The following is a 27,265-nucleotide window of genomic DNA, read 5'->3' as shown; positions in this document are numbered from 1 at the left end:
CCGGGCTACTTGTTTTGTTAAATAATATTTCCAAAATGTTTATCTGACAAAATGTAATTGTGGTATTTCCAAATAAATACACCATTTTGTCTAGCCATATATAGATTCTGTTGTAGATATCAATATTTTATATAATTAATATCCTAATGCACTGTTAAAAGCTTTTCAGTGTAATGAATTTTGTGGACTTGTTTTCATTTTTAATACATTGGAACATATCATTATTACCACTTTGCTAATTACTGTTTTTCAATAAATTGCAGCTAAACATTTATCATTTTGGAGTTTAAAGTATGTCATCATGGCAAAGTTTCGAAGAAAGACTTGCATCATTTTTTCACTTTTTATCTTATTTATTTTTTCTATGATGATGGGTTTAAAAATGCTGAGACCAAATAAAGGTACTTTTGGAGCTCCCTTTGGATTTGACTTTCTTCCAGAAGTTCATCAACAAATTCCTCGCTTGGGGAAAGTTTTTGATTCCCCAAAGAGTGACAAAATCAACAGTGAAACAAATATCAAGAATTTAAAAAGTGTTGAATTCACTGTGAAACCTCCCAAAGCCTCTGAACCTTACCTGGAAGAAGTGCCACCTCTGAATTATTATTTACACGTATTTTATTACAGTTGGTATGGAAACCCACAATTTGATGGAAAATACATACATTGGAACCATTCAACTCTGAAGCATTGGGACCCTAGAATAAACAGTAATCATCCCCAAGGGAAACACAGCCCCCCAGATGATATTGGCTCCAGTTTTTACCCTGAATTGGGAACTTACAGCTCTCGGGATCCTTCTCTCATCGAAACTCACATGAAACAAATATACTCAGCTTCAATTGGTAATTATTTTATTTTATTCATGTGTGTGTGTGTAAAATGTATAACTTTATAGAACATTAAATTATTACATTATTAATTATACATGTAAACTTATAAACTCCAAATTAAACTGTATATGTATATTCTTTTTTTCTTTTCTTACTGATTTTAGAGAGAGAGGAAGGGAGAGAGAGAGATAGAAACATCAATGAGAGAGAACATCGATTGGCTGCCTCCCGCATGCCCCGCACTGGGGATTGGGCCCACAACCTGGGCATGTACTCTGACCGGGAATCGAACCATGATGTTTCGGTGTGCAGGACAATGCTCCAACCACTGAGCAACACCAGCCACAGCTCATTTATATTTTTCAAAAACAGACTTTTAATTATGAACTGAATTTACCCCCATTTTACACATGTGAAAACTGAAGTAAAATTACTTATGTAAAGATAAGCACCTATCAAATGACATAACTAGTGTTTGATTCTCCGGGTCTGTCTAATTTTATATCTGGTGTTCTTAACTGTTACTCTGTTTCAATGCATTATTTAATTAAATGGTAAAAAAACTACCAGTTATATTGAATGACCTGTAATAAGTTCTTTAAAGGGATGACACCATCAATATGACATGATCTGCATTTAATATATACTAATATTCTAAGAATGGATTTTAAAGAGTATCACTTTTCATTAAGCAATTGAAATGGTAGAAATACGTAGTAATAGGTACTACTTATAAATTACACTAGGTTGATGTATTTTAGAGGAAACTTTCTGGTTACTGTGAAGAATTCATTACCATTGTAAATGGCCCAACCCTCTTCCAGTTACAACCATTATTGGTTTGGTTCCCAGGATATTACTTATGTAGAGCTCATGAGTGACACAGTCTTCCCTACTATACAGCAGATCCTTAAATAATGTTGTTTTCTTCAACATTTTTTCATTATAACATTGATGATATACCATAGTGTTGTCAGTGGAAAAAGGATTCTTCCATGGAGCTGCAAGAAAAGCATCTTGAACTCAGGCATAGGAGGATGTGAGCAATCGTGGCAAGATTTATTGGAGCAGAAACAAAGGACTTGCTCCAGGTGCCTGATGTCTCATCCAAGACCAGGTGGCTCAGCTCTGTCTCACTATGGAAATTGGGGCCTGGTGATCACAAGTGCCCATCAGGAGGGTCAGGAACCAGGACTGGAATGCCATCACCCTGGGCTCTGTCCAGCATAGTCTCTGCTCCTGGCTGCTCTCCTGATCAGCACTGTGCTTTAGCCTGGGCAACTACTACAAGGAGAGAGAATGCACAGATGAATGAACCAGACCCATTAATTTGTTAAATTTTGGTTATATTACTTTGTGCTTGGGAAGGGATAAGCTTTCTTTCAAACTAACCAATCATCTTCTTGTTCTTTGTGGGTTTGTGCTGGGCCCTCCCTTTATCCAACCCCTTTCCTAGATCTTCCCGGATTCCATGCCCTTATCCTATCTGATCCTTTTCTCAGATTTTCCCAGGCTGTTATTCTCCCCTTTAGGTCCCATTTTGGCCCCTACTGCACATCTCATAATTTTGCTTTGTCATCTGGCTTCTACTGCACATGCCTTAGCAGAGGAATTACCCTTTGAGTGGTTCTCCCTTCCCTTGGTAATCTATGGGAAGGTGCTGGTTGTTCTCTAGTGAAATTGGAAAATTGGTCCTTCCTTCTTGGGGGAGGAAGGGATGTTAATCTGCTTGGCAGGGAAATGTGGCTATCCCCTAGAGTGTCTGGGAGCCACAGCTTAATCAGGCTTAATGTCTGATTCCATTTGTTCCTTTCCTTTGTTAATAACTACCTACTTACTGTAGCAACAGGAACTCAACTTTTATTTGTATCAATTAGCCTGTGGAAAAATTAGTTTCATTATATGTCGCCCTGCTTGAAGTTGCAGAACCTATCTGTTAAATGAAGACTTACTGTTCAAAGATAAAATTGGGCTGTGGAGCACAGTATGGAATATTGTTAGGCATGTGGAAGTGATGATGGATACATTAAAGAAACTGAAACACAGTAACAGGGTAAGGAAGAACAAAGAACTAACGCCCTCTGCAAGCCTTCCAGTATACCTTCAGTGAGGATAGGGAGGAAGAAAAATCTCTACAAGAATGAGTTGGTTATGGTGTTAGGAGAATCAGAATAGTGCAGCAATGGTGTCCATTAGAACTTTCTTTGATAATGAAAATGTTCTCTAACTGTGTTGTCCAACACAGTAGAAAACACTAGCCACTTTAAAACTAGAAGACTTCCTAAGCATTGACAACCTGGGAGTCAATTCACTGGATTTAAGGGCTGGTTTACTTCTGCCAATTATAGAAGTAAACTGGGAAAACTGAATTATTTGCTCCCTTACTCCTCTAATTTCACATTTACACTTCAATTTGAAATTACACAGTAATTCCTTACTCTCTTCAGTTCTTTGACTTTAAGAGGTTTTGGGGGTTTTTTTGTTTGTTTGTTTGTTTTTAATTCTCACCCGAGGACATTTTTCCTTTTTTTTTCCAGACAGGGCGGGAGAGAGAGAGAGGAAGAGAGAGAGAGAAACATTGACATGACAGGGACACATTGAGTGGCTGCCACCCACATGACCCAAACTGCAACCGAGGTACATGCCCTTAGCAGGAACCGCACCCGAGTCTCTCTGGACCGCAGGCCAACGCTCTAACCGTTGAGCCAAACCTGCCAGGGCAAGAAGTTTTTTATTCTTCATGTTTCATTTAGTAATTTGTTTTCTTTTGGAACACTGGTCTAAGTAATCTAATCTATTATTAGAAAGAGGAATCTTGTTTTTAATTTCATGAAAGAATGCTGTGTTTATAATCCTGAACTTTATCCTGAACTTTATGGCATAATCCGTCGTTTACTTGTTCCTCCTTTTTCTCATGTTTTTCTTCTTTCTTTTGCAGGATTTTTTGGTAGATCTCATGTTTAGAAAGTTTTTATTGTCACTCTTTTTCATTGGTGGTGGTCTTCCTATAGTCTAGTAGGCAGCTTGCATGGTTGACCAATTGTCCCTAGACACTTTTTTAAAAATATGACTGCCTTCCTGGTCAGCCAAATGCTTCTTTGAAGCCCTGTATATTGAAGCTTTCTTTTGCTACTTCTTGTGGTGGTGTTACCATTTTTACTTTCTGATTAGGTTAGGGACATAGTCTTTTTTTAATGTTTTCTTTAATGATAGTGTTGTTTTGTTCCCATAGATGGGACTGCTCTTCACATGGCATGCCTACTACAACGTCTGTCTTATAATTTATTTCTCTGCCAGTTTCTATCCTTGCCATTGTGTGTTTCCATTTGCTTCACTTTTGGTACTATTTTATTTTTATTCCTCCTTAAAGAGTTTGTTGATTGATTTAGAAATTAGTACCATCTTTATAATGGCCTCTCATGTCTTTATCTATGTAACATAATGAGGGTTTGAATTCATTGATTTCAAATATTCCCTCTTCAGTTAGTGATTTCTTTGCAGGGTTATATTTCTAAACTTTTGTTAGCTGTTGTTTATTGAGTATTTATTATGAACTTGGTGCTATAAGAGAGATACAGACCTGAATCCTACTCTTAGGAGTTTGTAATCTGTAATCTATTTTTTAAAACTTATCTTTATTGTTGAATGTATTACAGATGTCCCCTCTTTGGCTCCCATTTAACCCCTCCTCCCCAATCCCACTCCACTCCTGCCTTCCCCACACTATTGTTTGTGTCTGTTGGTTATGCATATATGCATAGAAGTTCTTTGATTTATTTTTATTTTTTCTAACTTATATGTTTAAAAGTAATTAGGTAGATACTACAGGGAAAAACTAACTTTTTAAACTGTTTTGAATCTTTTGTTAAAAGATATTGTTCTTGCCCTGGCCGGTTTGGCTCAGCGGTTAGAGCGTCGGCCTGTGGTCTGGAGAGACCTGGGTTCGGTTCCCGCTAAGGGCACGTACTTCGGTTGCAGTTTGTCCCCGGCCCTGGTTGGTCGTGCGGGTGGCAGCCACTCGATGTGTCCCTTCACGTCGATGTTTCTCTCTCTCTCTCCCTTCCTCTCTCTCCATACAAAAAATGGAAAAATATCCTTGGGTGAGGATAAAAAAAAAAAAAAGATATTGTTCTTCACAAAATCTGTACATGAATGTTTATAGCACCTTTATTCATAATTCCCCCAAACTGGAAGCAGCAAAGATGTCCTTCAGTGGGTGAATGGATAAACAAAGTATGGTCCATTCATACAGTGGGATACTATGCATCAGTAAAATGGATGAGCCATAAAGCCTTAAAAACACATAAATGAACCTTAAATGCACATTGCTAAGTGTGAGAAGCCAGTCTGAATAATGTTACTTTTTGATTCCTCCTATACAACATTCTGGAAAATGCAAAACTATAGAGATAGTAAAAAGATCAGTTATTGTCTAGGGAATTGAGGGGGAAAGGGAAGAGGGACAAATAGGTGGAAGACAGGGTTTTGAGAGCAGTAAAACTAATCTATATGATACTGTAATAGTGGACACATAACATGCATTTATCAAAAGCCATAGAACTACACAATTCCAGTGTGAACCCTAATGTAATCTCTGGACTTTAGTTAATAATGATGTATCAGTATTAGTTCATCAGTTGCAACAAATGTGCTACACTAATGCAAGATGTGAATACTAATAAAAAATGGTATATGGGATGAAGAGGGTTGGGTAGACAGGGGTACCTGTATACATGGGAACTCTGTACTCTCTGTGTAAAACTTGTTCTAAAAAATAAAAACCTATTAATTAAAAGTTACTGATGCCTGATAAAAAAAAGTTCATAAAATTGACTATACAAAGTAATCTAATAACCATAGATAATATCTAACTAATGTAACAAAACAATGTTAAGTAAAGGTATTACTTTTTGGTAAAACTTTAATCTCATTCTGCCCTCTCTCCATCTTTTTTTTTTTTTTTTTTTTAATGAATACCTGCAGTCATTCCTGTTTCTATGTTCATTTGTTTTTTCTTTTTGTTTTTTTCTGTTAGGTGTATTAGCCTTATCTTGGTACCCACCTGAGTCACATGATGAGAATGGAGTACCTACTGATGACTTGGTACCAACTATTTTGGATAAAGCTCATAAATATAACCTAAAGGTATTTTATATATTTTAATTTTTATTGAGATATAATTGACATATGACATATTTGTTTCAGTATAATAATGAGCACATGAATATATTTGAAACAATCATCACATCAAGTCTAGTTAATATCCATCACTATACATAGTAACAATTTTTTTGTCTTGTGATAAGAATTTATAAGATCTATTCCCTTAGCAACTTTCACATATGCAATGCAGCATTATTAACTATAGTTACCATGTTGTACTTTACATTCCAGGACTTATTAATTATATGACTGGAAGTTTGTACCTTTTACCAACTTCATACATTTTACTCCACCCCCACCTCAGGTAACCATGTTCAGTGCAAATATGAATTGTTGGTTGTATGTGTGTTTGGATACATTTAGGTGAGATCGTACCATATTTGTCTTTCTCAGACAGATTTATTTTACTTAACGTAGTGCCCTCGAGGTCCTACATCCATGTTGTAACAAATCACAAGACTTCCTTCATTTTTTATAGCTGAATAATATTCCATTGTATACATAAACCGAATTTTCTTTATCCATTTATTCATTCATGGACCCTACATTGTTTTTATTTCTTGGCTATTGTAAATAATGATGCAAAGAGTATCAGATGTCTTTTCCAGTTAATGTCTCTGTCTCCTTCAGAGAATTACCAGAAAGGGAATTGCTAGATATATAGTAGTTCTATTTTTTAATTTTCTGAATAACCTCCTTACTGTTTACCGTAGTGATTACATCAATTTATATCCCCATAACAGTTCACAAGGGTTCCCTTTTCTCCACATCCTTGCAAATACTTGTTATTTCTTCCGTTTTTAGTAGTAATCATTCTAACAGGTTTGTGGTAATATCTCTCTGTGGCTTTGATTTGTATTTCCTTGATGATTAGTTATGTTATACAACTTCATTTTCATATATCCCCATAACAGTTCACAAGGGTTCCCTTTTCTCCACATCCTTACAAATACTTGTTATTTCTTCCCTTTTTAGTAGTAATCATTCTAACAGGTTTGTGGTAATATCTCTCTGTGGCTTTGATTTGTATTACCTTTTGATGATTAGTTATGTTAAACAACTTCATTTTCAACTGGTTTTGCTCAGCGGTTAGAGTGTCGGCCTGTGGACCAATGAGTCATGGGTTCGATTCCCTCAAGGGCACGTACCTTGGTTGTGGTTCGTCCACAGCCCTGGCCGGGGTTGTGCGGGAGGCAACCAGTCAATGTGTCCTCTCTCGGCAGTGTTTCTCTCTCTCCCCCTATTTCCCACTCTATCTGAAGATAAATATAAAAATATCCTCAGCTGAGGATTTAAAAAAAAACCTTTTCATTTTCTTGTTGGCCATATGGATGTCTTCTTTGGGGGCAAAAAAAAAAAGTGTATTCAGAACTTCTACCCTTTTTTAAATCGGATCAATGTTTTTGTTTTTGTTTTTCACTATTGAGTTGTGTAAGTTATTTATATATTTTGGATATTAACCCCTTATCAGATATATGGTTTTATCATTTTCAAATATTTTCTCCCACTTGGTAGGTTGCCTTTCATCTTATTGATGTTTTCCTTTCTGTGCAGAAGCTTTTTAGATTCATGTAGTCACACATTATTTTATTTTTCTCAAGATACATTTTGACTTTTCTTCTGGTTATTTTTCTAACCAGTTGGTTGTACAGTAGCATATTGCTTAATCTATACAAACTTGTGAGTTTTCCAGTTTTTTTCTTGTAATTCTAGTTTCATACCATTGTGGTCCAAAAAGATGTTTGATATGGTCTGTCCTCTTAAATTTTTTAAAACTTGTTTTGTGGCCTAACATATGATGTATCCTGGAGAATGTTCCATATGCACTTGAGAAGAATGTGTATTTTGATTCTTTTGGATGGAATGTTCTGTATATGTCTGTTAATTACAACTGCTATAACATGTCATTTAAGGTCGATGTTTCCTTATTTATTTTCTGTCTGGATGACAGACATACATTGATGAAAGTGAGGTATTAAAGTCTCCTACTATTATTTTAGTCTTGCCTATTTCACCCTTTAAGTTTGTTAATATTTACTTTTTTACTTTGGTGTCCCTATGTTGGTTGGATGACTATTTAGAAATGTTATATATAGTCTCTTATTGCATCAACACCTTTATGTATTGATCCTTTTGTCTCTGATTACAGACTTTTCTTAATGTCTATTTTGTCTGATATAAATATAACAACTCATGATTTCTTTTGGTTTTCATTTGCATGGAATATCATTTTTTTTTATCCCTTCATTTTCAGACTGTGCTAATCCTTACATCTGAAGTGACACTTCTGTAGTTAGCATAAAGATGGGTCTTGTTTCTTTTTTATCCATTCATCATTCTGTGTTTTATATGGTACAGAGTTGCAGAATTTAGTCTATTTGTACTTAATGTAGTTATTGATAGGTATGGAGTTTTGCGGATTAGATTTATGGCTTTTTTGTAATACTTAGTTTCTTGCTTCTTCGTCTCGTCCTTTATGATTTGATGATTTTCTATACTGGTAGGCTTATATTCCTTTTTCTTTATGTTTTGTGTATCTACTATAGACAACTTATATGTGCAATATTGTCTTTTGTTGATAACAAATTAAATTTTAATTCATTCTAAATTTGTACATTTTTATTCCCCCATTTTTTGTTTATGTCAACATTTACATCTTTTTATCTTGTTTTCCACAACAAATTATTGTAGTTTTTACTATTTTTGCTTTAATACTAGCTTTGTAAGTGATTAATAACATTTACAACATTAGATTTTTCTGAACTTTTATATTTACTTTTACCAGTGATATTTATACTTTTATGTTTTCCGGTTACAAATTAGTGCCCTTTTGTTTAAGCTAAGGAAGTCCTTTTAACATTTTTTGTAAGGCTGGTCTATTGCTCATGAACTTCTCTAGTTTTTACTTTTATAGAAAAATCTTTATTTCTTATTTAGTTCTCAAGGATAACTTTGTACATTGAGTATTCTAAGTTGGACGTTTGCTTTTAAAAGTGCTTTAAGCACTGGCCAGTTTGGCTCAGCGGTTAGAGCGTCGGCCTGCGGTCTGGAGAGACCCGGGTTCGGTTCCCGCTAAGGGCACGTACTTCGGTTGCAGTTTGTCCCCGGCCCTGGTTGGTCGTGCGGGTGGCAGCCACTCGATGTGTCCCTTCATGTCGATGTTTCTCACTCTCTCTCCCTCCCATTCCATCTGTACAAAAAATGGAAAAATATCCTCGGGTGAGGATAAAAAAAAAAAAAAAAGTGCTTTAATATATCTTGCTCCTCCTTTCTAGTCTACAATATTTCTGTTGAAAAATCTGTTGATATTATAGGGGTTCCCTTGAACTAACATACTGTTTGTTTTTTCTTTCTTTTTTTTTTTTTTTTTTAAGATTCTGTTCTTTAACTTTGACTATTTATACTGTATCTCATTGTGGGTTCTTTGAGTACATTTTGGAACTCTCTGGGCTTCCTGGATGTGGATTCCTGTTCTTCCCCATGTTAGGGAAGTTTCCTGCCCCTTTCACTCAGTGATCCCTATAATGCAAATATTGGGCCTTTTTTATATTGTCCCACAAGTTCCTTAAGTTATATTCTTTTGTTTACATTTTGTTCTTTTTGCTGCTCTGATTGGATGACTACTACTGCCCTATCATTGAGTTCAATCCTCACCCGAGGACATTTTTGCGTTTATCTTCAGATTGGGGGGAGGGGGTTGGGCAGAACACATCGATGTGAGAGGGACACATCGACTGGTTGCCATTCACACGACCCCAACTGGGTCAACTCCATCATTTTTGTTTGGTATTTTCTTATATTTTCTGTTTATTGAAATTACCATGTTGCTCCTGAATTGTTCTCCTGACCTTGGTGAGCATGTTTCATAAAGTTATTTTTAACTATTCATCATGTAGAAAACTTGACTCATTTTCTATTGCTGCATTACAAATTACCCCAAAACTTGGCAGTTTAAAACAATACATATTTCTCACCTTACATAATTTCTAAAAGTCAAGAATCTCAAAGTGACTTTAGCCTGGTAGGTATGGTTCAGGATCTCTCTGGAGATTACAGTCAAGCTTTTGGCTGGTGCTACAGTCATCCAACTTTCTCATGTGATGGTTGACAGATCTCAGTTTCTTTCAGCTGTTGAAATCGGAGCTTTAGCTACCTGTTTCTCTTATGACCTGGTAACTGGATTCTCAGTGAATGATCAGAGAGAGACAGAGTCCACTGTAGAACCTGGAGTCTCTTCTTGAGCTAATCTTGGAAGTAATATTACTTCCTCCCTATTCTGTTGGTTTATCCAGTGAAATACTGACCCTAGTACTGTAGTAACTCCATTCTGACCCTCAGTTACTGCGCATACTCCTGGCAAACTCTTTCTTGTAAACATAAGGGCCTTGAGAAACCCACAGAAAACGATAAAGATAGGGGGTTAATAATGGCCTTGGGAAACTTAGAGAAACCCTGAGAAAAAAGAGATTAATAGTTGCTCCGACCTCTAACAAGCTCCTCTCTCCCCCTTCTCTGTATCAGCCCCCCTTAATGGTGCCAAAAGTGGCGCCAAGAGAATGTAGGTTTTTTTCTGTAGTTTGTGCCTTTAAAAGCGAGCAACAAAGAAGGCAGGTTGCTGAGGATTTGGGGAGAGCCCCCCAGCCCACTGGTGTAATAAAGTGCTCCTTTACAATTCAGCTGTGCATCTCTGGTTATCTCGCTGACACCTTACTACAGTACAATGTAGGAGGGAACTGCACAGGTCATAAATATGAGAAAATGGGGATCACTGCTGGTCATTTTGGGTAATGGCTACTATAGAAAACTTGCAAGTTTATTTTACAGTGATAGGACGATTCTGTTTCAAAAATTAAACGATAGCACAAGCAAGAGATTTACAGGCTGATCTCACTGATGAAAATATATGCAAAATTCCTAAAGAAAACTTAGATAAGAAGTATTCATTAGGAAGAATATAAGTAATGATTTCAAGAGTATGAAGTCTGAATCCAAATCTCTTATATTCAATCCTGGCTCAACCACTTACTAGCTATGTATGTTACTTTTGTGCTTCTGTTTCCTCATCTCTCAAATGGGAAAAGTAATAAAATCTACCTCACAGAGTGGTTATAAAGATTACATTTAGTGCCTCTCACAGATTAAACACTATATAAGTGTTAAGTAAACAAAACTTCATTGTATATTTAAAGGAGATAAAACATGGTTATCTTACTGGATATTGAAATATTGAGGAAATAAAAATTCATTACTAATAAAATGCTTAATAATGAATGTTTTTTTAACTTGATAAAAGTATCTTTTAATAACTTATATCAAACCATACTTAATGGAGAAACAGTAATATCAAGATCAATCAACAATGCCCTCCATCATTAGTTTTATTTAATCTTGTTATAGAGATTCTAAACAAAGCAGTTTAAAAATATAAAAAGATGGTCTAGGTAAAACGATCACTTTTTTTGCTAATGAAAAATACCTACAAAACCCATGAAAAGAATCTAAAAATTATTAAGTATAATGAGTCCTGTAATGTGACTAGAACCAAAAATTACACAAGTCAGTAGGATTCCTACCTTACAGGGGAAAAATGTACTTTGGAACTAGAATAGCAATAGATATACAAAGAAATCTTTGGCATTTTAATAAAGGTTATGAAAGATGAGCAGAAATGTGAATTTGATAGGAAGATTCATAATTGCAAGCATGGCCATTCTCTCAAACATTTGCATTTTATTTTTTAATATAATTTATAATAATTTAATATGTAAATTTAATGCAATTCAAATTCCAGCAAGATTTTATATATGGGATTTAACAACCTAATCCTAAAGTTTATAAATATATTAGAAAAGTGTATTAAAAATATTTGTTAATAAGGGTGAAACTTATCTTCCCAGACAATAAAATAGAAATAATTAGAAGAGTATGGCATTAGCATCAGTATACAGAAAGAAAACAGATCAGTGTAACAGAGTCCAGAAATAAGGTACTTTATATGATAATCTAATGTATAAAGAATCATTTAAAATCATGTAAAAGGAATGTTTATATATAATCTTCATGATACTGGTTTAGTTTTTTGTTTTTTTTGCATTATCCATTCTGCTGTTCTGTATCCTTGGACAATAATTTTTATTTCTAATAATTCTACTTTTAAGATTGCTAATTTTTCTTAAAGTTTATTCTTGTTTTTCAATGCAATGCACTTGCAAATTTTTTAAATTAAATTTATTGGATTGACATTGGTTAATAACATTATATATGTTTTAAGTGCACAATTCTATACAGTCGGCCCTTGTTTATTGTGGTTAATCAGCTCCAGACTCACTGCGATAAATGAATTTCTGTGAAGTAGGATTCTTTATTTATATACAGTTTTTTCCCACCACTTTGCGCTGTGACTTTCATGGCTTCGCTCTGTTGAGGTTTTTTTCAAATACTATACTGTATTGGAAAAAACCGCGATAGAGTGAAGCCGCGAAAGTCGAAGTGTGAAGTGGCGAGGGATGATTGTAATACATCATCCATATATTGCATTGTGTGCTTACCACCCAAGTCTAGTCTCCTTCCATTACTATATATTTTACCTCCCTTCATACTCCTTCTCTGGTAACCACTGTACTGTTGTCTCTATCTAGGAGTTTGTTTATTTTTTAGGGTCCACATATAAGTGGAATACAATGATATTTGCTTTTCTCTATCTGACTTATTGCACTTAGCATGATACTCTCAAGATCCATCTATGTTGTCGCAAATGGCAGTATTTCATTCCTTTTATGGTTCAGTAGTATTCCATTGTATATATGTACTACATCTTTTTAATTTAATTGTCCATCAAAGGATACTTGGGTTGCTTCTATATTTTGGCTATTGTAAATAATGCTGCAGTGAACTTAGGGCTGCATATATCTTTTCAAATTAGTGTTTTGGATTACTTTGGATAAATACCCAACAGTAGAATTGCTGGATCATATGGTAGTTCTATTTTTAATTTTTTGAGGAACCTCTATACTGTTTCCAAACTAGCTGCATCAGTTTTCAGTCTTACCAATTGTGCACAAGGATTCCTTTTAATCCACATCTTCACCAACACTTGTTATATGTTAATTTATTGATGATAGTCATTCTGACAGGTGTGAGGAGATAATTTCATCGTGGTTTTAATTTGTATTTCCCTGGTGACTGGTGATGCTGAACATCTTTTCTTATCTCTATTGGCTCTTTGTATGTCCTCATTTGAGAAATATGTATTCAGGTCCTCTGCCCATTTTTAAATCAGATTGTTTGGTTATTTTTGGTATTAAGTTATATGAGTTCCTTATGTATTTGGGATATTAAACTTTTAGCACATGCATTATGGGTCAGTATCTTGCTCCATTCGAAGGTTGTTATTTTGCTTTGTTGATGGTTTCCTTTGTTGTGCAAACACTTTTTAGTTTGATGTATTCTCATTTATTTTTTCTTTTATTTCCCTTGCCTGAGGAGACATATCCAAAAATATATTACTAAAAGCAATGTCAGAGAGTTTATTGCCTTTGTTTTCTTCTATTAGTTTTATGGTGTTAGGTCTTTAAGTTTGTAATTCATTTTGAGTTTATTCTTGTATGTGGAGTAAGAAAGTGGTCTAGTTCTGTTAGTTTTCTATGTATCTGTTCGGTATTTCCAGCACCATTTATTGAAGAGTCTGTCTTTACCCCATTGCATATATTTGCCTTCTTTGTCATAGATTGACCTTTTAGTAAAGATTTCTTTGCTTTCTGTTCTGTTTTTAAGCCAGGACCATGTTTTTATTAATATAGCCTTGTAGTATAGTTTAATATCAAGTAGGATGACACCTCCAACTTTGTTCATTTCTCTCAAGATTGCTTTGGGTATATGGGGGATTTTAAGATTCTTTGTTATAGTTTTGTGAAAAACACCATTGGTGTTTTGATAGACATTGTGTTGAATTTATACACTGCTTTGGGTAATATGGACATTTTAATGATGTTGAATATTCCTATCCATGGATATGGTATATCATTTAATTTATTTGTATCTTCAATTTTTTTTTAGTGTCTTATAATTTTTTGAGTAATAGGTCTTTCACTTCCTTGGATAAATTTATTCCTAGGTTTTATAATGCAACTTTAAATGGGATTATTTTTGTTAATTTCTCTTTCTGATAGTTTATCTTTGGTGTATAAAAATGCAAGTGATATCTGAATATTAACTTTGTTTTCTGCCACTGTAATGAATTCATTCATTAGTTCTAATAGTTATTTGGTGGAATCCTGAGGGTTCTCTCTATATATGTTATGTCATCTGCAAATAATAAGTTTTAATACTTCCCTTCCTTTAGACTTCACCAGTGAATCTGTCTGGTATTAGACTTTTGTTTCTTGAAGATTTTTGATTACTGATTCAATCTCCTTATCAGTTACCAGTTTGTTCAGATTTTCTGTCATGATTCAGTCTTTGTATGCCTTTTGTTTTCTTGTTTAATTCCAGTGCTATGTTGAATAAAAGTGTTACAAGCGGACATCCTTGTCCTGTTCTTAATCTTGAAGGTTACTGGATTTTGTCAAATGCTTTCTTCATTTATTGTATGATCATATGATTTTTATGTTTCTTTTTGTTTATATGGTATATCGCATAAATTGATTTACAGATATTGAATCAACCTGCATCCCATGAATAAATTTCACTTGGTCATGGTGTACGATTTTAATGTATTGCCAAATTTGGTTTCCTACCATTTTGTTGAGGACTTTTACATCTATGTTCATTGGGCATATTGGCCTATAATTTTCTTTTCGTATGGCATCCTTGTATGGTTTTGATATTGGGATAAAGGTGGCCTTAAAAATTAGTTTGGAAGTGTTTCCTCCTCTTCTCTCTTGAGAAGGATTGGTATTAAATCTTCTTTGATTGTGTGTTAGACTTCACCAGTGAATCTGTCTGGTCTTACTTAGACTTTTGTTTCTTGAAGATTTTTGATTACTGATTCAATCTCCTTATCAGTTACCAGTTTGTTCAGATTTTCTGTCATGATTCAGTCTTTGAAGATTGTATGTTTCTAGGAATTTACCCTTTCTTTAGCTTGTGCAGTTTGTTGGAGTGCAAAAATTTATAGTAAATTCTTTTGATCCTTTGTATTTTTGTGATTCGATTGTAACTGCTGCTTCATTTCTGAGTTTATTCATTGAAGCCCTCTCTCAGTCAGCACTCAGATTTAGACTTTTGTAAGCCAGGCCCCTGGGCAGCAGCTTTCGAAGACTACAAATGTATGCTGTTTTGTGGGACCAAAAGTGTAATCCCCACTAGCCAGGCTATTTAGAGGTGTCCCCTAAGTAGCTGTCTTGAAAGTTGGTGTTTTAGTCAAGTGTGAGCTCCTATACCAAGAGCTGTAGTGAAGTAGAGCACAAAGATGTCATCCCCTGGCCTGCATTCCCTGAGAGCATTTCAATAGACCCTACAAGTATGCCAGACTTGCTCCAGGCCAAGCAAGTAGGCCTGTTTCACAGAAAGGCTGGGGTGTGTTTTAGTCTGTTGACTCTAATACTGGTGGTGGTAGCCTGCTAGACCTCTCTCTCTGATTGTTATATTTCCTTGTATGGTACCCAGGAACACAAGACCGCCCTGGCTACCAGAGCCAGGCAATCAAGGATTGTCCCCTGGACTGTGTCCATAAAAATCTGGGCACCAGACACATGTAAGAGCTACCCTCCTAGAGATGCTGGTGTTCTAGAGTGTGGCAGCAGGAGTGTGAAGATAATTCTGACCTCTGAGGTCTCAGGAAAGGTTTGCAGTCACTCTTAGATGCCTGTTCCTCAGGCAACAGCTATGATGATAAGGGATAGGCATCTTTTACAGAAAGACTGAGCCCCTGGGTCTGTTGTATCCTAGGGGTAGTAGCTGTTTAAGACTTTTTATCTGTTGGTTACAGTCCTGGCTGTCTGTTAGAGCAAAGTGATACAGATATATCCCCTGGCAGCAGCTATAAAAATCAGGTCATCAGCCAAGGTTAAAGCTCCTTCCTGGAAGATAATAGCTTGCATGAATTGCATCCATTGGCCTCTGTTCCCTAAGAGCACCTCAGAAGCCCAAGCCGGACTTGCCCCTCCAGCCAAAGCTTCTGACAAGCAAATGGGCCTCTTTCTTAGAAACACTGAGGATGTGTGTTACTATTCTATCTGTTGCAGTGCCCTGGGAGTGGTAGTCTAACAAGAACTGTCTCTGATTGCACAGTCCCACAGGACGCAAGAAGACAATCTCTCTCGCTTTCAGAGCCTCACGATCAAGGGGTATCCTCTGGGTAGTAGCCACCAAAATACATGTCACCAGACATATGCAGAAGATATTGTCACTTTGGAGCACTACTGTAGTGAGCACACAGATGGCACTTACTGGCTGGATCAAGTGCAAAGACAGTATCCACCTAGAAAAGAGAAAAATGAAAATGAAAAGGAGAGCATCCCCCAGCCTCCTTTTTCCAAGAGTATCCCAGCAGGGCTGTATTTCACAGAGCAGTGCTTTAAAATTAGCACGAGTCTCTTTCACATGAGGTCTGGGTGCTTCCAAGGATTGCTTCTGCACTGGGCACCGGGGCAGATGAGTCTGTGCATAAGCCCTTTGAAGAGCTATTTCTAAGTTCACCATCGTCCCTTGGGTGTCCTGGGCACAAGCCCCACTGCTCACTAAAGATAGATGTTTTGGGGGTTGGTCTCTCAGGATGCCCAATTGGGTTATGAACCCTTTGCCCCTCATGAAGAAGCTCCAGGTTTCCAGTTTCCTTCTAATTGTGGCTCACTGTGCCATGGAGGAGTTAAGGTGAGATTATGTTTCAACATTTCCTACCTGCTCCACTGTGGCTTTCCTCTTGTTTGCCAGATAGGAAGGAGCTGCTCTGCCCGTTTCTGGTCAGAGGAAGTTGTTCCATTAGTAGCTGTAGATTTGGTATGTCTTGAACTGGAGCCCTCTATATTTTTTTTTTTTCCAATAGAATAGGGATATATTTAACAAAATTATAAAAAATACCAAAAAAGTATGTTTGACAGTCACTGAGATACAATTTTGTAAAAAATTTAAATGTAATCAGCATAAATACAATTAATAATAAAGATCTGTTGCTATTTTAATGGGAAAAAATAACCAGGAGAAACACAAAAATGCTTAAAAAAGATACTGTCATTGTTATGGCACATTGAAAATGTTTTCTTAAAATGTTGACATTTCCAGGTGGACATTTTCATTTTCCTTCCCTTCTTGAATTTACATTCTGAAATTTGATGTTCTACTGCAGTTTTCACTTTTATGAAATATTTTTTTACCCCTTCAGTGTATATGTGTCCTTAAATCTGAAGTGGGTGTCTTGTTAGCAACATATGGTAGGGTCTTGTTTTTTATCCATCCTCCCACTCTTTGCCTGTTGATTGACAAATTCACTCCATTTACATTCAGAGTAATTATTAATATGTAAGGACTTTAATGCCATCTTTTTCTCTGTTTCTGCCTACTTTGTAAATTGATTATTTTTTGTCATGGTATATTCTGTTTCCCCCTTCTTTGGCTATTGTGGGTTGGCTCTAGGTTTTTGCTATGTGTTTACCATGGGGTTTACATAAAACACATTTTAGATAATCAGTCCATTTTAGGCTAATAACTTACTTTGATCACTAATAAAAGCTGTTCCCTTTTATTCTTACCTTTTATACTACTGATATCACAACTTACTTTTTTATGTATCATTACTTTATAACAACTAGTTATTTTTTCAACTTTTTCCTTTAATCTTTACACTATAGTTGAATAGTTAATATACCATACTAATGTAGAGTTATAGTTTTCTAAGTCTGGCTGTACATTTTTCACCTTTACTAGTATGTACTTTTGTATGTCTTTATTTTATCAGGAAGAACTTCTTTTAGCACTTTGCAAGGCAGGTCTATTGGTAGTGAACTCCTTCAGATTTTTTTGTCCGAGAAAGCTTTTACTTCTCTGTGATGTCTGAAGGATACGTTTGCTGGATAAAGTATTATTGGCTGGCCATTTTAGTCTTTCAACACTTTGAACATGTCATTATCCCTCCTCTTTCCTGGCCTGTAGAGTTTCTGCTGAGACCTCACCAATAGCCTAATGGAGGTTCCCTTGTACATACTACATTCTTTCTTTACCTGACTGTCTTTAAGATTCTTTATCACTGATCTGTGACAGTTATCTCTTGGAGAAGGTCTTTTTTCATTAAGATAACAGAATGGTGTATTATCTTTGTAGACTTGTATGTCTCAGTCTTTTCTCATGTTTAGGAAGTTCTCAACTACTATTTCTTTAAATAAACTCTCTGCCTCCTTTTCTTCTGGAATCCTAATTATGTTCTTATGAGTAACAAAAGCTTAGACTTTCTTTTCTTTTTGCTCTGTTTAAACCAGTATCCCCTCTTCTCTTCTGTGTTATTTCAAAACTCCTATTCTCCAAATTATTTTTTTTTCATGTGATCTTCCCTGCTACAAATGCTCTGTATTGCATTCTCAATCTCATTCATTGACTTTTCAGCTCCAGAATTTCTGTCTGGTAAAGAACTCATTTTAGTTGTAATTTTTATTTCTTTGAATTGTTTTTCTGAGTTTTCTTTTAGCTAGTTGAGTTTCTTCAGAATGGCTGTTTTGGATTTTTAACTATTAGATTACAAATTTCTGTAACTTTGAGCTTGGTTGCTGGAGAATATCATTATCTTTTTGTGATGCCATATTTCCTTGAAATCTGTAGATATGCTTTGCTGCAATAAATACCTTCTTAACTCTTTTGTCATTTCTTCAGTAGATGAGGTGTTGTTATTACCCAAGTTTTTTTCTCTGTATTTGTGATGGTGTACCTGCTCCACTCTTCTTGCTCCCTCCTTTGGGCAAATGTTTGAGCTTTTATGTTTTCTCTGGTTCTTAAAATTCACCAGTGGCTGGCTATTGGGAATCTCTCTTGTTTTCAATAAGTTGACACTACAGCTCATCTCTATGGTTCCTGAGCATGCTCTGTCTCCTGGAGCGTGTTCTGGCAGTGGCACTTGGCAGTCCATACAAGGAGCTGCCTTAGAGTGGGGGGAGGTGCGCACTGGGGGTGCCTGCAGACCCAGTCGGGTGCTCCCAGCAGCTCCTGTTAGGACTTCCTGTTGAACACAATACCTTTAACACCATTTGAAATTCTTATCTGCTTCTTTCCCAATGCCCTTCCCCTCCCTCCACAGTTATCTAGCTTTCACCATAGTACTCCAAGTGCTACTAGAGAGAAGGGATTTTTCTACCTGGGATAACTGGGCATTTACTGCTTTCCTTTTCTCCTGTGGGAGAAGTCACCTCCACCTGAGAGATCAGCCCTTTTCAGTATTTCCTTAGGCAGAGGTGTGGTGTGGGTAGAGTTTCCCTGACAGCTTCCACTGTGCCCCCAATAGTTATTTCTGCCCCTCCCTCCAGCAGGAGTCTCCTTTGAGAAGGCTAGACTTCTGCAGGTTCTTTCTCTAATGTGTAAGTTCCTCTCCAGGTCTGTACTCACCCAGTTTTTGCCCAGCAGTGACAAGAGGCATCAGGAATGTTTTATACCACCACATTGCTAAATCTATAAAAACTAACTTTTTTTGTGAAATTGAGTCTTTGAATCATGGCAGAGAGAGAAAACCTTTTTGTATCTCTCCTTCAATCTACAACTAGTCAGTCATCTATAATCCAAAACAGGTTTCTATGCTCAGTGCACCAGGACACCTGAGAGATCCATATATTGATATACCTGGAGGTGGGTGTTTTGGAATTTGTAGGAGAAGCAGAATGATGAGAAGGACAGGGATGGTTCTATCTCCATTTTTCCCCAGCCACTGAGAGGAGCACCCTCCCCCCCAACCCTGTGGAAGGTTAGAAAAGCAGCAGAAGTGTTGACACTTGAGAATCTGCCTCCATCCATCCCTGCTGGTGGCTGAGCTTGCACCTCTGGGGACCCCTGTAGCAGCAGTGGAGACATGTCTGTGGCTTCCAGCAATACCACGTGGGCTCATGAGCCCTGCTACACCCATACCCTTTACATGCCTCCATCACAGTGATGGTACTTTGAGACCCAGATGTTCCAGACCCAGCGGGAGCAGCCACCACTCTCGCTGTGAATTCCATGACCACTGCCCCCACTGCAGAGACACAGATAGCAGCCTGGCAGTAGCAACCCTGAAGGCACAAGTAAGAGGAAACAACATCTTGTGCTATGTATAGCACTGTCTACTAGAAAAGAAAAGACAGACCTCTAATTATTAACCTGCTGAAATGCTAAAATCAAAATGGTCCTTCAATAAGAAAAATGATTACTACTTCAAATGCACTGGCAGAGGAACAACTCATAAGCACCATAAACAACCAAGGTAACATGGTATCACAAAAGTAGAATAATTCTCTAGTAACCAAGCTCAAAGTCATAGAAGATTGTGATCTAAATGATAGATAATTCAAAACAGCCATTACGAAGATACTCGGTGAGATACAAAAAAATTCTGAAAGGCAATTCAGTGAGTTCAGGAGCACTTTACTAAAAAGATTATAACTCTTTCAATAGACCAAGGGGAAATTCTGGAGCTGAAGAACTCAATGAGATGAAAAATTCCTTAAAAAGCATTGGAAATAGATACTAAAAAGACAGTAGGAAAGATCAATGAAATGATGAGATCTCTGAAAAGATAAATACAATGGACAACCCTTTAGCTACATACACTAAGGAAAAAAAAAAGAAGACTCAAATAAAATAAGAAATAAAAGAGAAGTTAAAACGGATCATAAAAGAATGCCATGAGACACGATATACGACCAAATTGGAAAACCTAGAAGAAAGGGATCAATTCTTAGACTTACACATCCTTCCTAGAAAGACTGAATCATGAAGAAACAGAAAATATGAATAGACTGATTGCTAGCAAGGAATTTGAAACAGTAATCAAAAATATCACAATAAAACAAAAGTCTGGGATCAGATGGCTTCACTGGTGAGTTCTGCCAAACATTAAAAGGAGATTTAATATTTACGCTTCTCAAACACTTTTTAAAAATTGAAGTGGATGGAATGCTTACACATTTTATGAGACCAGTATAACCTTGATACCAAAACTTGACAAAAATAACACACAAAAGAGAAAACTAGAGATGATTATCTCTGATGAACACATATGCAAAATGCTCAACAAAATGCTAGCAAATAAAATACAACAATACATTAAAAGGATCATATACCCTGATCAAGTAAGATTCATTCCATGGATGTGATGATGGTTCTAATTTGCATATTAATCAACATGATATACCATATTAACATGAAGGGTAAGAATTATATGATTCTCAATAGATGGAGAAAAATAATTTGACAAGGTACAACATTCATTTATGATAAAAACTCTGAATACAGTGGGTATATAAGGAAAGTACCTGAGCATAATAAAGGTCATATATGACAAACCTACAGCTAAATCATACTTAGTGATGAAAAACAAAGCTATTTTTCTAAGATCAGAAATAAGACAAGGATGCCCACTCTCACACTTTTATTCAACATGCACATATTACCTGAAGCAATCTACAGAATCATTGTAATCCCTATTAAAATCCCAGTGGCAATTTTTACAGAAATAGAATAAAATATCCTAAAAAATTTTATGGAACCACAAAAGACCCCCAGATATCCAAAGTAATCCTCAGAAAAATGAACAAAGTCAGAGGTATCACACTCTCCAATTTCAAACTAAACTACAAAGCAATAATGACATAAATAGTATGGTATGGACAGAAATACAGACCTGTGGGCCAATAGAAAATAGTTGGGAGCCCCACAAATATAAGGAGAACTAATTTGGGACAAAGAGGACAAAAATATACAATAGAGAAAGTCTTTTTCATAAGTGGTACTAGGAAAACTGGACGACCATGTGCAAAAGAATGAAACTAGACTACTGTCTTTCACATACACAAAAGACTTGTATGCAAAACCTGAAACAATAAAATACATGGATGATAAATGGGCTCTGAACTTAATGGACGTCAGTCTTAGTGATGTTTTTGTGAATTTGACTCTAAAGGCAAGGAAAACAAAAATAAGACTACAAACTAAAAAGCTTGTATACTGCAAAGGAAACCATTGATAAAACAAAACGAAAAAAACCAATTGAATGGGAAAAGATATTTGCAAATATTTCCAATAAGGGGTTAATATCCGAAAATAAAAACCAAAAATCCCATACCACCACCACCACTAATAACCACAATAAAAATTGCAACTAAAAAGTGGGCAGAGGATCTGAATAGATATGTTTCCAAGGAAGACATACAGATGACCAACAGGCACATGAAGAGATGTTCAAGTTTATTATATATTAGGGGAATGCAAATAAAAACCACAGCAAGATGTCACCTAACACATGCTAGAATAGCTGTTATTAAAAAGACAAGAAATAACAAACATTGGAAAGGAAGTGAAGAAAAGGGAACCCTTGTGTACTGTTGGAGGTAATGGAAGTTGGGGCAGCCACTCAGGCAAACGGTTTAAAAAAATAAATAAACAGAACTACCAAATGATCTTTCAATTTCTTTTTTGGGTATTTATCCAAAGAATATGAAAACACTAACTTGAAAAGATATATGCATCCTTATGTTCATTGCAACAATATTTACAATAGCCAAGATATGGAAACAAGTGTCCATTGACAAATGAATGGATATATATGTTTATATATACACAGTGGAATACTATTCAGCCATAAAAAGATGAAATATTGCCATTGGTGACAACATGGGTGGTTCTCAAGGGTATGATGCTAAGTGAATTAAGTCAGATGGAGAGAAAGACAGAATATTTTTTCAGTCGTGTGCAATATAAAACAAAATGTAAAAACAAAACAAAAACTCACAAATACAGACAGCAGATTAATGGTTACCAGAGGGGAAGAGTATTGAGGGTAGGGCAAAATGGGTAAAGGGAGTCAGATGTATGGTAAAATTGGAAACGAGGCTTTTTGTGGGGAGCACATGACAGATTTTGAATTATAATGTTGAACATCTGAAATTTTTATAATGTTATTAAACAATGTTACCTCAATTTTTAAAAATATACACAGTATTTTAAAAAGTATTTTGTATTGTAGAGATGTATAAACCATGTCAATAATAATAAGCATTCTTAAAATTATTGCCCTTTATAGTACTAATGGATATTAATAATACAAATTATATATTATTTTGTAAAATGCTATTTTAGTTATATGTAAAAATTTGTCATTTAAAGGCATTTGCTGCTGCCCTGGCTGGTTTGGCTCAGCGGTAGAGCGTCAGCCCGAGGACCAAAAAGCCCCTGGTTCAATTTCAGTCAAGGGCCCTTACCTTGGTTGCATGTTCATCTCTGGTCCTGATCAGGGTTGTGCAGGAGGCAGCCAGTGGATGTGTCTCTCTCACTCCCTCTATCGCAGTGTATCTGAAGATAAATAGAAAAATATCCTTGGGTGAGGATTAAAATAAATAAATAAAGGCATTTGCTGTTGAACTCCATTTCAGTGTATACTTAATGATCACCTCTGAAAAAAGAATCCAGATTTTTCTTGACCATGATTTGTTTTGGGTTTTTTTTTGGGGGGGGGGGTTTCTTGGCACCTTTCTTAAAATAAAAAAATAGATATATCTGAATATAGAATATACATATCTCTTTATATTCTTTATTTACAGTTTTATTTATTGATTTGAGAGAGAAACATCAGTTGGGTTTTCTACCTATTTATGCATTTATTGGTTGAATCTTGTATTGAACCCACAACCTTGGTGTATGGGGATAATGCTCTAACCAACTGAACTACCTGGCCAGGGTCTCCCTATTTATTCTTTATTATAAGGAATAAACATACAGGAAGAAGTATTTCACAGTGGTTGAACACTGGGCTCTGAATTCCAGTGGCTCTTCTTGCCTCCAGCTGGCTGTGACAGGTTGCAGCACCTATCTTAACTCTGATTACCTCGCTTAGGGACAGAAGATAGTAATAGTAACTACTGATAGCATTGTCAGTATTAACTGAGGTAAAATGTATAAAATATTCAGTATATTATTTAATAGAGAAAGCCTTTAGCAAATGATATTACTATTAAAATTCTCTGGTAATTTATACGTTCAATAAGTATTTATTTTAAAATAAAGTTATTAAATCATAGGATTAATTTAAAATATGAGATATACTTTTATTTTTACATCATAGATACTTTTTTCTCTAATCAATACTTTTGTTTTAGGTTACTTTTCACATCGAACCATATAGCAATCGAGATGAACAAAACATGCACAGAAATGTCAAATATATTATAGACAAGTGAGTTTCTTTGTTTATAAATTAATTTTGTAGTGAATATTGAAGTCATTTTGAGAAACATTTCTGATATTTTTTACAATTCACTTTCTGTATGAATAATTAAAGATTGCTCTTTAGTATTTTACATGTTTTTAGGCTATGATTTCTGCATACTGACATTTTAAATTATTATTCTTTAAACCTTAAGAATAAAGAGTTTAGTCTTTTTAAAAGAAGGTTCAGATTATGAAATGTGAACTGCTTTTATAGCAATGGACCCACATCTAATATTTTTATTTATATTAGTCTGATCACAAGAGAATAATTTATTAATACAATTTCCTTTTGTTCAAGAGTATCACTGATAATAGTCTGTGACAGATGCCATACTCTTACAAAGAAACTTGTCAGCAACAGTGGGCCATTTATCATTAATACAAAAAAAGCAGATTATAGAAAATGGACTTTTCATGGTGTTAGTCATCAATTTTAGACCTCAGTACACAAATTAATTTCTGATTTGGTAATGTGTTATTGTATCTAGTTATTTCCTTTCCTAATGTATAAAATTAAAATGTATTTTTAATAATTACACTTATATAACTGGCTCCCCAAAGAAGGTGAACAATGTGTATAAACTCTGATTATCTTCATTTTCAATATATAATTATTGTCTGTGGCAAATGAATTGTGAATATTCATTTCACTTTCACCTATGTTTGTATTCTAGGTATGGAAGTCATCCGGCTTTTTACAGGTACAAGACTAAGACTGGCAATTCTCTGCCCATGTTTTATGTCTATGATTCCTACATTACAGAGCCTAAACAATGGGCCAGTCTGTTAACTGTCTCAGGGTCTCAGAGCATTCGTAATTCTCCTTACGATGCATTGTTTATTGCACTTCTAGTAGAAGACAAGCATAAATATGATATTCTTCAAAGTGGTTTTAATGGAATTTACACTTATTTCGCTACAAATGGCTTTACTTATGGCTCATCATATGAGAATTGGGCTAGGCTAAAATTATTTTGTGATCACTTCCAACTAATATTTATTCCAAGTGTGGGCCCAGGATACATAGATACCAGCATCCGTCCGTGGAACACGCAGAACACTCGGAACCGAATCAATGGGAAGTACTATGAGACTGCTCTGAGTGCTGCACTCCAAGCCCACCCCAGTGTAATTTCTATCACCTCTTTTAATGAGTGGCATGAAGGAACTCAGATTGAAAAAGCTGTGCCTAAAAGAACCGGTAACAGAGTGTACCTGGATTACTTGCCTTATAAACCAAGTCATTATCTAGACCTCACTCGCAAGTGGTCTGAAAAATACAACAAGGAAAGAGCAATTTATGCATTAGATCATCAGCCACCTGTTTTTTAATGTATTGATTAAGGTTTAATAATTATAGAAATCACCTATTCTCAGTAAATGCCTTTTGTTTTGAGTTACAGAAAGAAAATTATCAAAATCAGTATACGTTGTTACTGTTATCTTTATAAAAATAATTTGTACTTTTTTTTAAGGTAGTAATGTTATCATTGCTACCCTTCACAATGTTGCACAGAGGAAATGCCTGAAAGTTGGGCATTCTGTTAACTTTCGGACTAAAATTGGCCCTGGCCGGTTTGGCTCAGCAGTTAGAGTGTCCGCCTGAAGACCAAAGAGTCGTGGGTTCAATTCCAGTCGAGGGCATGTACCTTATTTGCAGTTCAGTCCCCAGCCCTGGTCCGGGTCATGCAGGAGGCAACGAGTCGATGTCTCTCCCTCCCTCCTACTCTATATGAAGATAAATGGAAAAATATCCTCGGGTGAAGATTAAAAAAAAAAAATTCTGACTAAACTTGAAATCCTGCTTTAATAGCAATTTAATTTTTATTTCACAATAGATAAATGCTTATTATATAAAGTAGTTAACACACATTTAAATTCTACTTATATTCTGGGCCTAAAGAAATAAGATTGCTTTATTTGTTAATGTACATGTTTCATCTCTAAGTTTTTTAATGATTCAATAAACTTTATTAAGTGTTTGGATTCTGGATAACTACCAATAATTCTTAACGAATATAAAAGCATATACCTTAAACCTTACTGTGAACCATATTGTGTTCAGATACCTGCTTTCTGCAGCACAATATGTATAATCATTTGCAGATTTTTGGTTATGTACATAGCATACTATGTGTTTTGCATGTCTACTGTTTCTGTTTCATGCTGAATTCCAGATTTTAGAAGCTATGGAAAGTTATTTTACGAAAGGTAACAATTGCTTCGCAATTAAGAAAACAGTTGTTTCACAATTATGAAGATGTAATGTCTAAAATGTTATCATTTTTAGTGGACCTTGTCATTTTAACTTCTTTTTCTGTTACTCATGTTTTTCCATTTAATTAGAGACCAACTAACTGTTAGATAAAAAAGTTGTTACTGTTGGATTGCTTTCTTTTATGATTTTAAGCTATTTTTACCAAAAGTATAGAGAACATTTACTTAGCTGTTTTTAGTTTTTTGGGAACATAGAAATAAAAATTCTTTATATCTTAAATTCATTCCTGAAATTTGACATTTGATTAAGTTTAAAACATTAATGGAAATATTTTATTTAAAAGACTATTTTAAGTTATTGTGAATAATAATATTCCAGTTTCAAAACATACTTTTATGGTTCCTATCAGGTTAAATACTTGAGGGCAGTTGTTTGTCATATGGTGACAAATTAATCACCGGTATGCTAAAACTGAATCTCCTTACTTTAAAACCTAGAGAATAAAATACTTTTATTATTATAGTTAATATTTACAGCTAGAACTATAGTAAAAATCTAATATATATGTTATTACGTGGATATTATTTCTTATTTATTAAAGAGAAGCAATAGGGAAATACTAAACAATAATGCATATAAATCTTCAAAATATAAAGACAGTCTGAAACAAATTGTCAGT

At 35.3% G+C, this 27,265-nt stretch overlaps 1 protein-coding gene across 1 annotated transcript; it reads left to right on the top strand.

The window, feature by feature from the left end:
• The first annotated feature begins 258 nt into the window (after positions 1 to 258).
• MANEA (mannosidase endo-alpha) lies at positions 259 to 25,894 on the top strand. The gene is made up of 4 exons (XM_036249154.1): positions 259 to 845; positions 5,869 to 5,978; positions 24,257 to 24,333; positions 25,043 to 25,894. The coding sequence occupies exons 1-4, from the start codon at positions 302 to 304 to the stop codon at positions 25,698 to 25,700; spliced, it is 1,389 nt and encodes a 462-aa protein (XP_036105047.1). The 5' UTR covers positions 259 to 301; the 3' UTR covers positions 25,701 to 25,894.
• The last annotated feature ends 1,371 nt before the right edge of the window (positions 25,895 to 27,265 follow it).

This window comes from Molossus molossus, unplaced genomic scaffold (genome assembly GCF_014108415.1).
Source record: "Molossus molossus isolate mMolMol1 unplaced genomic scaffold, mMolMol1.p scaffold_m16_p_8, whole genome shotgun sequence".
NCBI lineage: Eukaryota > Metazoa > Chordata > Mammalia > Chiroptera > Molossidae > Molossus > Molossus molossus.
The sequence above is the reverse complement of the archived record's forward strand: the minus strand, read 5'-3'. Positions and strand labels throughout refer to the sequence as shown.

Bases quoted from the DNA above. Each gene is read 5' to 3' on its own strand.
- MANEA (XM_036249154.1), top strand. From the start codon at position 302: ATGGCAAAGTTTCGAAGAAAGACTTGCATCATTTTTTCACTTTTTATC. The intron at 846-5,868 runs GTAATTATTTTA...TTTTTCTGTTAG, and splicing joins AATATACTCAGCTTCAATTG to GTGTATTAGCCTTATCTTGG. The intron at 5,979-24,256 runs GTATTTTATATA...CTTTTGTTTTAG, and splicing joins CTCATAAATATAACCTAAAG to GTTACTTTTCACATCGAACC.